This window comes from Mobula birostris, chromosome 16, assembly GCF_030028105.1.
Source record: "Mobula birostris isolate sMobBir1 chromosome 16, sMobBir1.hap1, whole genome shotgun sequence".
Lineage (NCBI taxonomy): Eukaryota > Metazoa > Chordata > Chondrichthyes > Myliobatiformes > Myliobatidae > Mobula > Mobula birostris.
This window is the reverse complement of record NC_092385.1, coordinates 79,076,569-79,089,182: the sequence shown is the minus strand read 5'-3', so window position 1 is coordinate 79,089,182 and position 12,614 is coordinate 79,076,569. Positions and strand designations below refer to the sequence as shown.

The 12,614-nt window shown below is 40.1% G+C and overlaps 1 protein-coding gene across 9 annotated transcripts in view; it reads right to left on the bottom strand.

Annotated features, from left to right (window-relative positions):
- Positions 1-794: 794 nt before the first annotated feature.
- The window catches only part of pbrm1 (polybromo 1), a 91,956-nt gene continuing 80,136 nt past the window's right edge, over positions 795-12,614 (bottom strand). For 6 of the 9 annotated variants that reach the window (XM_072280943.1, XM_072280944.1, XM_072280945.1 and 3 more), the window contains 4 exons: positions 11,914-12,051; positions 4,893-4,972; positions 2,984-3,206; positions 795-1,337 (listed from right to left, as the gene is read on the bottom strand). In XM_072280943.1, the coding sequence (XP_072137044.1) occupies positions 1,171-1,337; positions 2,984-3,206; positions 4,893-4,972; positions 11,914-12,051 (608 nt within the window). In that variant the 3' untranslated portion in view covers positions 795-1,170. The remainder of the gene's footprint in view (positions 1,338-2,983; positions 3,207-4,892; positions 4,973-11,913; positions 12,052-12,614) is intronic. The other 3 variants (XM_072280949.1, XM_072280951.1, XM_072280952.1) reach the window with 1 other exon arrangement.

Sequence of the window (12,614 nt, the reverse complement as noted above, 5' to 3'; positions counted from 1 at the left end):
TGACTTCTGGTCCATAACAATGTGGTTGATTTTTTTTAACCAGCCCCGGAAACGCAAGACAGATCATAGCTTCAAATTGCCAAGTTAAAACACGGCAACGTAGTGTTAGCGCAATACTAATGCAGTTCGGTACGTCTGTAAACTTAGTTTCCATGGGAAATTGGTAAAGGACCTTCAATCTGGCAGGATACACAGAGCTACTTCCTCCCAACTGTATCGCCAATTGAATAAGTAGAACATGTACACAAGGATTATCATAGGAGTCTGGAAGTTTATCTGTAAGATATGATTCATCCAGTGTCACTGTGTCAGGCTGTTGATCAGCAAATATGCAGATCACCTCTCCTAATTTCAATGCCAGTATCCAGATACTCATAAGGGGGAAATTGCAGGATCTCTAGGTTGAAGGTCTGTCGGGTTTCATTTTGCGGGGGTCCCAATCTTTTTTATGCAATGGACCAATAACATTATGCAAGGGGTCTGGACCCTGACCATGAATTGAGTCTGAATAGACCAAAAGGTGTGTAAAAGTATGAGTATAGATAGATGTGAATACAACGTATTTTTTAAACAAGGTTAAAAACTGGAGTGATATGTCGGGTTAAAGGTACTTAGATTTAACGTGGTAGAAGATAAATCATTTCACTATGTGGCTACAAGGTCTGAAGAGTGTGGAACTCAAGCTGGATAGCTCCTACATACACAAGGTGGGCTACGTTATTTCTATGATTTGCTACAGCAACACTTCACAACTCAGAAATCAGACTCAAACATCTGTTATTAGGATGTACTTTTCTTTTTATTAATGAAAAGTCTTCAAATTAGTCTTATTACAACACAAATGTACTGAGCTTGCATACTCAGCCTTCAAAGTACCAGTGAAAAAATGAAACTGAATTCTATACAAGGGATAGAATCAGTGCAAAAATATAATAGGGTATTTTCATAAGACCGCAGCAGAGTCTAACGATAGTAAATTGAAATATCCAGTGACAGTTTATTTAAAAAGTCTTTATAAAAACAAATACAATTTGACCATACAAGAATTGCAGTAAAATAATTTGTACTAACATTTTCCCCATAGGTTCTAAAACACACTTTTCACAGCCACACTTTCCACAGAATTCTTGCATCGTAATAAATGGTGGTAATGTAACATGAATTCAGACATTATTCCAGGCTGTATGCATGCCGAATATTTAGAGTGTCTCGTAGCATGATGTCACGTAGACGCCACAGAGCATCGACCATGGTTGTGTGAGCGCCTTTACTCTTTAACCAGTGAGAAGGTAATCTGCTTTCTTGTTCTTTTGTAAGGTGGACATCTTGCCTTCTTGCTGTAATGGAACACAAAAGTAAGGCTATAAATATTGGCATCTTTATGGCCATTTTGAGTTGGTGTGGTTGAAAGTAAGAGGTCACAGCATGGTACTTCCAAGATAATCGATAAGATTTCCTATTCTTGCAGCAAACTAAAATTTCCTGGCTATCACTAGTAAGTAATTTAAAAATCCAATCAATAAAATGTAGTGGAGGTGGTATTTCTCTTGCTCAATGGATATAGGCTTAAACACCATGAACCATATTTAGGTTAGTCAAAATTTCTACAAATTGAAGGCAATAATTAATTGGGAAAAAAATGCTAAGTTGTCATCCAAGCAGATTTCCTCACAGTCATGCCACAGCATGTCTGATGTCCCAACACACAATTTTAACGAATTGGAACAAGGGCCAATTTACTGATTTATTATCTATTTAACTAAGTTGTATTTCACTTCAAGGAAGTATTTACAAGCATCTTGGAAAAGCACTTGTAAAAAAAAAAACAGCTTTTTTGCTATACTCCGCATACAACAAAAAAGTAATCTGCAATCAGAGTGAATTAAAATAAAAAATTACGTAATACCTAAAAGTATAAAACCATCATTCCCACAATCTTGATCAATAAGTTACAGAACCTGGGCCTCTGTAGCTCCCTCTGTAATTGGATCCTCGACTTTCTAACCGGAAGACCACAATCTGTGTGGATTGGTGATAATATCTCCTCAACACTGGTGCACCTCAGGGGTGTGAGCTTAGCCCACTGTTCTACTCTCTCTACACCCATGACCGTGTGGCTAGGTACAGCTCAAATGCCATCTATAAATTTGCTGATGATACAACTATTGCTGGCAGAATCTCAGGCAGAGATGAGAGGGCGTACAGGAGCGAGATAATACCAGCTAGTTGAGTGTTGTTGCAGCAATAACCTTGTACTCAATGTCAGTAAGATGAAAGAGCTGATTGTTGTCTTCAGGAAGGGTAAGACGAAGGAGCACATACCAATCCTCAGAGGATCAGAAGTGAAGACAGTGAGCAGTTTCAAGTTCCTGGGTGTCAAGGTTTCTGAGGATCTAACCTGGTCGCAACATATCAATGCAGCTATAAAGAAGGCAAGACAGTAGCTACATGTCATCAGGAATTTGAAGAGATTTGGTTTGTCAACTAAAATACTTAAAAACTTACATACATGGATCATGCAGAGCATTCTGACAGGCTGCATCACTGTTTGGTACGGGGGTGGGGGGGTTACTGCAAAGGACTAACAGCTACAGTAAATTGTGAGATAAGTCAGCTCCATCTTGGTTACTAGCCTCCATCATACCCAAGACATCTTCAACAAGGAGTGGTGCCTCAGAACGGCGATGTACCTCACTTTTTAAAATACAGGTATATATTATTTCTGTTTTTGCACTTTTAAAATCTATTCAATATACATATATACTTAATGTAATTTATTTTTCTTTCTATATTATCAAACATTGCATTGAACTGCTGCTGCTGCTAAGTTAACAAATTTCACGACACATGCCACTGAAAATAAACTTGATTCTGAAAAGTAGGAAGCCAATGCAGTTTTATGACTACAGGTCAAGTAACTTGTTTTTGTTTGTTAAATTCCACTGATTAATAATATTCTAGATTTTTTTTCAAGTATTCTCACCTGAAAGTGATTGGTCCCACTTGCTGACCGTGTTAGAATCAGCACGGAGCCCCTCAATATATCGTAGGTAAGCTTCAGAGTGCAGTAATCGTTGTGTCTTTGGTGGAGGAGCAACAAACATTGGTGTTGATGGCTGCTGGATTGTTTGTTGAGCTGCAACTTGTGTTGGATATGGAGGTGGAGCCTGCTGACCCTGTTGTCCAAGATTAGGATGAATACCAATCTAGAAGAATCATAATTGTAAACATTAAGACATTGAGCTAAACTACATGAAGGCTATGTATTTTAATTTGCCTTCAGCTTTTACTATAAGTGTTTGGTCTGAAGTACAATATATGTTCTAATAAACGGGATTAATCCAACTACAGGTGTCCCCCGCTTTTCAACGTTCGCTTTACGAAACCTCACTGTTATGAAAGACCTACATTAGTTCCCTGTTTTCGCTAACAGAAGGTGTTTTCACTGTTACGAAGAAAGGCAGCGCGCGGGGAAAATCATTGCGTGCCCCGAGCAGCCACTCTCCCCCGGATTCGGAACTGCATTCTAGCGGCATTGCTTTAATAGGTGCCTGTGAGCAGCTGTTAGCAAGAGGAGTTCTAAGATATCGGAAAAGCCTAAAAGAGCTTGTTAGGGTGTTACATTTAGCGTAAAACTAGACATAATTAAGCGTTTTGATCGTGGTGAACGAAGTACGGACAACGTGAGTTTGGCTTGTGGAAGTTGACGAAGATGATGTTGAAGAGGTTTTGGCATCCCATGACCAAGAACTGATAGATGAAGAGCGGATGCAATTGGAAGAGGAAAGGATAACAATCGAAACCGAGTGAGTAATGATAAAGTACGACTTTAATTTTGATAGGGTACGTAGGTTTAGGGGATATTTGCAGGATGGTTTAAGTGCTTACAAAGAACTGTATGATAGAAAGATGTGCGAGGCTAATCAGTCAAGCAAGCCTTCCACATCAGCCACAGCAGACGACGAACCTCGACCTTCGACATCGAGGCAGGCAGAGATAGGAGAAGATGAGCTGCTTGCCCTGATCGACGATGAGATGACACCCCAGTGTCCCACCAGCCCAACCTCCAGGCTGCGGATAGATACCGATTCGTGGAGAATGCAGTGGTAGCCGGGAGGCGCTCAGCACATCTGTAAGAAAAAAGCCGAAATGAACATGCTAATTAATTAGGTGCCGCCCAGCACGTAATTAATTAGCTTGTTTATTTTGGCTTTTTTCTTAAAGATGTGTTGTGTGCCTCCCGGCTACTGCTGTACCCCTGCATGCTTTGCGGATTGGTATTGGTTTGCTGCCCGGAGGGTGGGGGCCACTGCACCACCCAAACTCCGACGAGCCAGCCTAACACACCATCATCAGTGTGCTCTGCGCTGTCCTGATTCCGGTAAGTGATACTACACTGTACATACATTATTTCTACTTTATATCGGCTGTGTATTTTTAGGTGTTATTTGGTATGATTTGGCAGCTTCATAGCTTAAAGGTTATTGGAGAGTGCTTGTGCCGTGTTTTTGCCAACGGGGCTTGCTTGAGATTTTTGCTACAGAGAACAGTTCAGGCAATGATTGTGGTGAAGTATTTCTACTTTATATAGGCTGTGTATTTATCATATCATTCCTGCTTTTACTATATGTTACTGTTACTTTAGGGTTTATGTGTTATTTGGCATGATTTGGTAGGTTATTTTTGGGTCTGCGAACGCACACAAAATTTTCCCATATAAATAAATGGTAATTGCTTCTTTGCTTTATGACATTCCGACTTACGAACCATTTCATAGGAACGCTCTACCTTTGGATGGCGGGGGAAACCTGTATATTTAACACTGCAAAGTAATAAATTTAATTATATAAATTATGGCTTGTGAAAGCACCTAATCAAATAATTTATTTTACCTGTTGACCATATGGGGTTCCTGTGGTGGTCACAGTTGGAGAACCTGCCACCATGGTGGTCACACTCTGACCAATAACACCTGCAGTTTGAACAGAATACATTTCAGTATATTATAAAGACTCAAAGGTTGACTGATTTTTACATTTTCTTATTATCTTAAGTTATATATTACAATATTATAATGCAACTAGGCCAGAATTCTGAAAGGAGCTAGTAAAGGTTGAAGTTTTATAACATAAATCCTGATTCTTAACAACTATTCTCTTCTTGAGAAACAAGACACCAGGTGGCTACACTACCCCTCAAATTTGTCTAGCTGTACAATAAGTTCAAGGTCAATGTTCTGCCCTCACATGAAGGAATTTCTCATTCCAATCAGAACTGGTAAAAGCTCCCTAACCTGAGTCAATGGCCTCAATTTGAAATACATCAGAAGTCTTCCAACTTAGTTGATTATAACGACGAGGATTTAAAAAAGGGTTTTTCATTAGCACCATAAGATTTTGGGTTGCAAAGCCATTCAGTTGATGAATTTTTAATCCTACCCTTGGTGAGGAGGTGCTGACTGCTCCAGTAATTCTTCAAGGAAAAACATACAATTCCTTACAACAGCATCTGGGAAGAACTAGGAATGGGCTACCTTCTCTGCCTCCAAGTCCATATGGCCCAGTGTAGAAATCAGAAAGATAATACATTTCAACCCCCCAAGAGAAGTAGAAAAGTTAAACCAGATTTAAGGTGTAACTTCAGCACTTAATGAAGCTGGTTTGTGTTTTAGAAAGATACAAAAATGAAGTAGCAGCTTCATTGATTTCGAAGATCAACCAAAATTATTACAGTAACAGTTAAATAATATAAAACTTTGAATTGGATGAAATATTGAATTTTGTTTCTAAATTAAAGAGTTTTTGATGTCATATTTAATGTTTTTCTACTGAAATTTCCAACAGTAGAAATTCTCTAGGCATCATCTGTTGCAATCCTGTGCCAAGCCATGTATTAATATTGGGAAACAAATACATGGAGAACCCTTCCCAAATGGAATTGAAAGTAGCTAACAATTTAATAAAAGTATAACATGTTATCATTATCAATCTTCTATGATGGGCTGCACAAAAACCCCTGGCTTAGACATTAATGGTTGATTTTGTTAGATATTGCTGTGGGTAAGTTTCTGTTAAGTTCCCCTTTTCTCTTACTTTGTCAGGAATACTTTGTGTAGTTTAAATGTGTGTTCTTCATGCTGGATGTTGGAGTCCTGGGACACCCAGAGACTTCCAGGGAACTAAATCTGTGTGAAAGGCATCCAGCTGCAGCTCCTTGAAGATTGTGTTAGGGATTTGCAACAGCAATGGATAACCTTTGGCTTGTACGGGGGAGTGGGATCATTGATTGGAGTTACAGGGAAGCAGTCACCCCTAAGTTGCAGGAGGTGGGTAGCTGGGTGATTGTCAGGAGAAGGAACGGGAAGATGAATAGGCAGTTAGCGCAGAGCACCCCTGTAGCCACTCCCCCCAATAATAAATATACCATTTTGGATACTCTTGTGGGGGATGACCTCCCAGGGGAATACCATGGAGAATAGGTTACTGGCACTGAGCATGGGTCTGTGCAGAAGGGAAAGGGGAAGAAGAGGGGAGCGGTAGTGATAGGGGACTCAAAAAGTACAATGGAACAGGCAAGAGATTCTGTGGATGTGGACAAAACACCCAGATGGTATGCTGTCTCCCAGGTGCCAGGGTCAGGGATGTCTTGGATCGTCTCCATAGCATGTTGGAGGAGAAGTGGGGGCAGCCAGATGTCTTGGTACATACTGGTACCAATGCCACAGGAAGGCAAAAAGTTCTCGAAGAGGGAATTTAGAAAGTTAGGCAAAAAGTTGAGAAGCAGGATCTCCAGGGTAGTAATTTCTGGATTGCTACCTGTGAGGGTAGAAACAGGATGATTTGGTGGATAAATGATTGGCTGAGAAGCTGGTGCAGGGGGGTTTCAGGTTCGTGCATCATTTGGATCTCCTCTGGGGGAGGTATAACCTGTACAAAAGGGACAGGTTGCACCTTAACCCCGAGGGGGACCGATATTCTTATGGGCAGCTGTTGGAGAGGGTTTAAATAATTTGGCAGGGGGATGGAAACTGGAGTGAAGGGAATCGGAATAGGACGGATGGTAAAAAAAGCACAGATAACGTGCAGTCAGACTGTTAGGAAGGGCAGGCAGATGGTAGGACAAAATTGCAGCCAGCAGGGTAAGTATCAGTGCATTAGGGATGCAGAATCAAAAAGGGTAGTAAATACAGCACTCAAAGTGTTATATCTCAATGTAATGCACAGAGTGTAAGAAATAAGGTGGATGATCTTGCTGCACTTTTACAGATCGTCAGGTATGGTGTTGTGGCTGAAGGATGGTTGTAGTTGGGAGCTGAATGTCCAAGGTTACACGTTGCATCAGAGGGATATGAAGGTAGGCAGAGGGGATGGCGTAGCTCTGCTGGTAAAGAATGGCATCAAATCATTAGAAAGATGTGACATGGCCGGCTGGTGGCGCAATGACATTGGCGCTGGACCCGGGAGCGGAGGTTCCCGGGTTCGAAACCAGTCGGGTCCGCTCCCGAGTACGCTTTCCATCCATGCCGGGTTGAGTGTCGAGATCGCAACTTGACCTCGTAAAATAAAGGGAAAAATATTGCGAAAATGTCTGTGTGAGGAGTGGCGCACCACACAGTCTCTCTCTTGCTCCGCGCCTTGTAAAAGCAATGAAAAAGACATCACGGACGCATGCATACACCAAAAAAAAATAGAAAGATGTGACATAGGATTGGAAGATGTTGAATCCTTGTGGGTGGAGTTAAGAAAATGCAAGGGTAAAAGGACCCTGGTGGCAGTGATATACAGGCCTCCAAACAGTATCTGGAATGTGGACTACAGATTACAATGGGAAATAGAAAGGGCATGTCAAAAGGGCGATGTTTTGATTGTCATGGAAGATTTTAACATGCAGACAGATTGGGAAAATCTGATTGGTAATAAATTTGTTGAATGCCTACGAGGTGGCTTTTTAGAGCAGTTTGTCATTGAGCTTATTAGGGGATCAGCTAAACTGGATTGGGTGTTATGTAATGAACTGGAGGTGATTAGGGAGCTTAAGGTAAAGGAACCCTTAGGAGGCAGTGATCACAAATTGACTGAGCTCAACTTGAAATTTGATAAGGAGAAAGTAAAATCTGACATAGCAGTACTTCATAAGACCATAAGTCATACGGTGGTACGAGAGGGAGTTGGCCAAAGTAAATTGGAAGGAGATGCTGACAAGGATGACAGCAGAGCAGCAATGGCACGAGTTTCTGGGAAAAATGAAGGTGGTGCAGGATAGATGTATTCCAAAAATGAAGAAATACTCAAATGGAAAAATAGTACAATCATGGTTGACAAGGGAAGTCAAAGCTATGAAAGGAAACTGTTAGAAATGCAATTTAATTCAGATCGCAAAACATGTCAAAAATGCACCAGTACTTTCAAAATGGGGAAAGTACTGTAAAAGCAAAAGAGAGGGCATACAATGAAGCAAAAATTAGCATGAAGATAGATGATTGGGTAGCTTTTAAAAACCTACAGAGATCAACTAAAAAAATCATTAGGAAAGATGAAATATGAAAGCAAGCTAGCAAGCAATATTAAAGTGGATAGTAAAAGCTTTTTCCAAGTATGTAAAAAATAGAAGAGAGATGAGAGTGAATATAGGACCGCTAGAGGCTGGAGAAATAATAACAGGGAACAATGAGATTGCAGATGAACTAAATGAGTATTTTGTATCACCCTTCACTGTGGAAACACTAGCAGTGTGCCAGATGTTGAAGGGTGTGAGGAAAGAAAAGAGTGCAGTTACTCTTACAAGGGAGAAGGTGCTCAACAAGCTGGAAGACCCAAGGGTACATAAGTCACCAGGACCAGATGAACTGCACACTAGGATTCTGAAAGAGTTAGTGGTAGATGTAGTGGAGGCAATAGAAATGATCTTTCAAAAATCATTGGACTCCGGCATGGTGCCAGAGTACTGGAAAACTTCAAATGTCACTCCACACTTTAAGAAAGGAGAAAGGCAGCAGAAAGGAAATTATGGACCAGTTAGCCTGACTACTGTGGTTGGGAAGATGTTGGAGTCAATTGTTAAGGATGAGGTTATGGAGTACTTGGTGACACCGAACAAGATAGGACAAAGTCAGCGTGGTTTCCTTAAGGGAAAATCTTGCCTGATGAACCTGTTGGAATTCTTTGAGGAGATTACAGGTAGGATAGATAAAGGGGATGCAATGAACTTTGTATATTCGGACTTTCAGAAAGCCTTTGACAAGGTGCCACTCATGAGCCTGCTTACCAAGTTAAGAGCCCATGGTATTACAGGAAAGTTACTGGCATGGTTAGAGCACTGACTGATTGGTAAGATGCAGCCAGTGGGAATAAAAGGATCCTTTTCTGGTTGGCTGCCAGTGACTAGTAGTGTTCTACAGGGGGTCGGTGTTGGGGCCACTTCTTCTTATGCTGTATTTCATTGATTTAGATGATGGGGTAGATGGCTTTGTTGTCAAGTTTGCAGGTGATGTGAAGATTGGCATAGGGGCAGGTAGTGTTGAGGAAACAGGAATGAAATACAATGTTGGAAAATGCATGGTCATGCACATTGGTAGTAGAAATAAATGTGCAGACTATTTTGTAAACGGGAAGAAAATCCAAAAATCTGAGATGCAAAGGGACTTGGGGATCCTAGTGCAGAACACCCTAAAGATTAACTTCCAGGCTGAGTTGGTGTTGAGGAAGGCAAATGCCATGTTAGCATTCATTTAAAGTGGTCTAGAATACAAGAGCAGGGATGTGATGCTGAGGCTTTATAAGGCACTGTTGAGGCCTCACCTTGAGTATTATGAACAGCTTTGGGTTCCTTATCTAGGAAAAGATGTGCTGGCATTGGAGAGGGTGCAGAGGAGGTTCACAAGGATAAATCTGGGAATGAAAGGGGTATCATATGAGGAATGTTTGATGGCTCTGGCTCTATACTTGCTGGAACTTAGAAGGGTGAGGTCTCATTGGAACCTTTTGAATGTTGAAAGACCGAGACAGAGTAGATGTGGAAAGGATGTTTCACATGGAAGGACAAGAGGGTACAACCTCAGGGGGATCTATTTAAAACAGAGATGCAGAGAAATATCTTTAGCCAGAGGGTGGTGAATTTGTGGAATTTGTTACCACAGGCTGCTGCTGCGGAGGCCAGGTCATTGGGTATATTTAAGCTGGAGAATGATAAGTTCTTGATTGGCCAAGGCATCAAAGGCTATGGGGAGAAGGCCAAGGAGTAGGGCTGAGGAGGGGAAAAAAGGATCAGCCATGGACTCAATGGGCCAAATGGCCTAATTCTGCTCTAGGCTAATTACAACATCCATTCTACATGGGACATTTTAGAATGCTCATATGAATCTTAACCAACAAAAGGCAGCAGTGTGGATGACACAAACAATAAAAGACAGACTCAATTTATAATTTAAAAATATTGGATTTCTAACTTAACTGCTGAGAAAATATTACTGATAACTACACAAGCTAGTTACTAGCAAGACATAAGTATTTAGCCAGTTCCAGCATCAAAGGTCTTCCAATTGCCATAATAGATCTCAAGTTTAAAGTCCATTTGAAGTCTCTTCTCTACTTCTGCCTTCGATAGCCTGTAACTGGCAAATATACAGAAAGGGGCTGGAAAAGGACCAGGAACACCACAAAGGTCTCACACACCAAGTTCATGGATTGTTTATCGCTCTCCCGTAAGGGAGCAGGCTATGTAGCATCCACACCAGGACCACCAAACTCAAAGACAATTACTTTCCCCAAGCAGTAAGGCTGATCAACACCTCCACTCACTAACTCCACCACATTATTATTTTCGATCAGTCACCTCATGTACAGCCTAGTGTCACTTTATGAACATAAAATCAATCCATGGAGATAAAGCTATCTTATGTATTTATATTTACTGTATGTTTTAGTATTATGTTGTTCTTTTCGTGCTACATCAAATCCGGAGTAACAATTATATTGTTCTTACACTTGTGTACAGGAAATGACATTGAACAATCTTGAACCTTGAATTAAACACTAGCTCCAGTTCTTTTCAAGCCTTCTGGTAAATCTTTATTTTGTACCTCAACGATGTGCAAATGACAGAGTTAATTCTTTCACCCATTACTCTGAGCTAACAAGTTTTAACTATGCATAAAGCTTTCTTCCTGGGTTGGAATCTATTTTCCTTGCACATATTTGTAATGCTTCGAGAAATTTTATGTTGAGTGCCATATCAATGCTATTGTTAGTGTTAATCTCCTGTAAAGTAGCTGCAGGAAAATCATGTATGCTTGCTGGCTACTGATACTATAGGTTGACTGTACGTGAAGGTCACAGAAGTACTTTTTTCCCCCCACACTGATCTAAACAAATAACAGCAAAGTTGTATATATCAATTGGGACTAACTAATATAAAATAAACATATCAAATTGACCAAACAGGTACTTTAACAAATTTAATAGGTTCCTAGATAAATAGTTCCTTTGGCAAGGAAACATCAATTACAATATTTGTTAGATCTTGTGAGGCAATTTTAGAATTTTTTTTTAAACCTGGATATTCAATTCAGGTACAACAAAATCACCTTTAAGCAACAATTTGACAGAGAATGATATCCTTATGCTATGAAAAGAAACTGTTGGAAATGCAATTTAATTCAGCAGATCACAAAACATCTCAAAAATGTACCAGTACTTTCAATATGAGAAAATTCCTGAAAAATTAGCTCAAAATATTCAGTTTACAGTAGTCCCAATATTGCTAATATTTATCTCAATTTCTGAAATAAAAATGACAGTCAGTGGCATCTATCAAATAAATATTCATTAAGTATGCTTTGCTGGTCTTTAAATAATTTGAATAATGATTGATTGAAACATTCTAAACAAGATAATGATTTAGCAATGAGATTCTTACCCAGCGGTTGAACGCCTGGGGGAAGGTGGGGTGGTGGAGGCACCCCAGGGTGAAGTGGCTGCATGCTGCCCAAGCTGGCCATGCCATCAACAGGGCCTTGTAATGGAGGCATGCCTTGTGGGTAGCCACCTATCATGCCTTAAAGGATAACAACAAATTTCAAACATGCATCAAGGATGTCAATAACATGCAAGTCTATAATCAACGTTCCCTCTAAACTAGCTAATTTTATGAGAAAAATTCTCATAAAATGAATAATTTTAGACCATTACTAATTTGTTGACATGCCTCAATAAAGGGAGGCGTTTCATATTCAGTTTTTGGATTATTAAACATGAACACGTATATTTGTTTTCTAAACCACTTCAATACTTAGAGGGAACCTTGGTTAGCATAATGAAACATGCACTAGAAACTAATGGATAAGGAAATGTAAAACTGAGGAATGGATATGATTAGTATGTGATGAAATAATTCAGGGTAATAAGTGGATGTACGTACATCTTATTAAATATTTGCATGGTATTCAATGTGTTGGGTCACATCTCTATCGTCTACTTGGAAATTTTAATTTTCTAACTGATAAATTGGATTACCTACCTTTGGTAAGATCTTCTTCATTCTCTGAATATTATCCATCACATACCAAAGTCCTGTCATCCAATGATGGAAAACACAGGGGCATTGTCCCTTTAACTCAT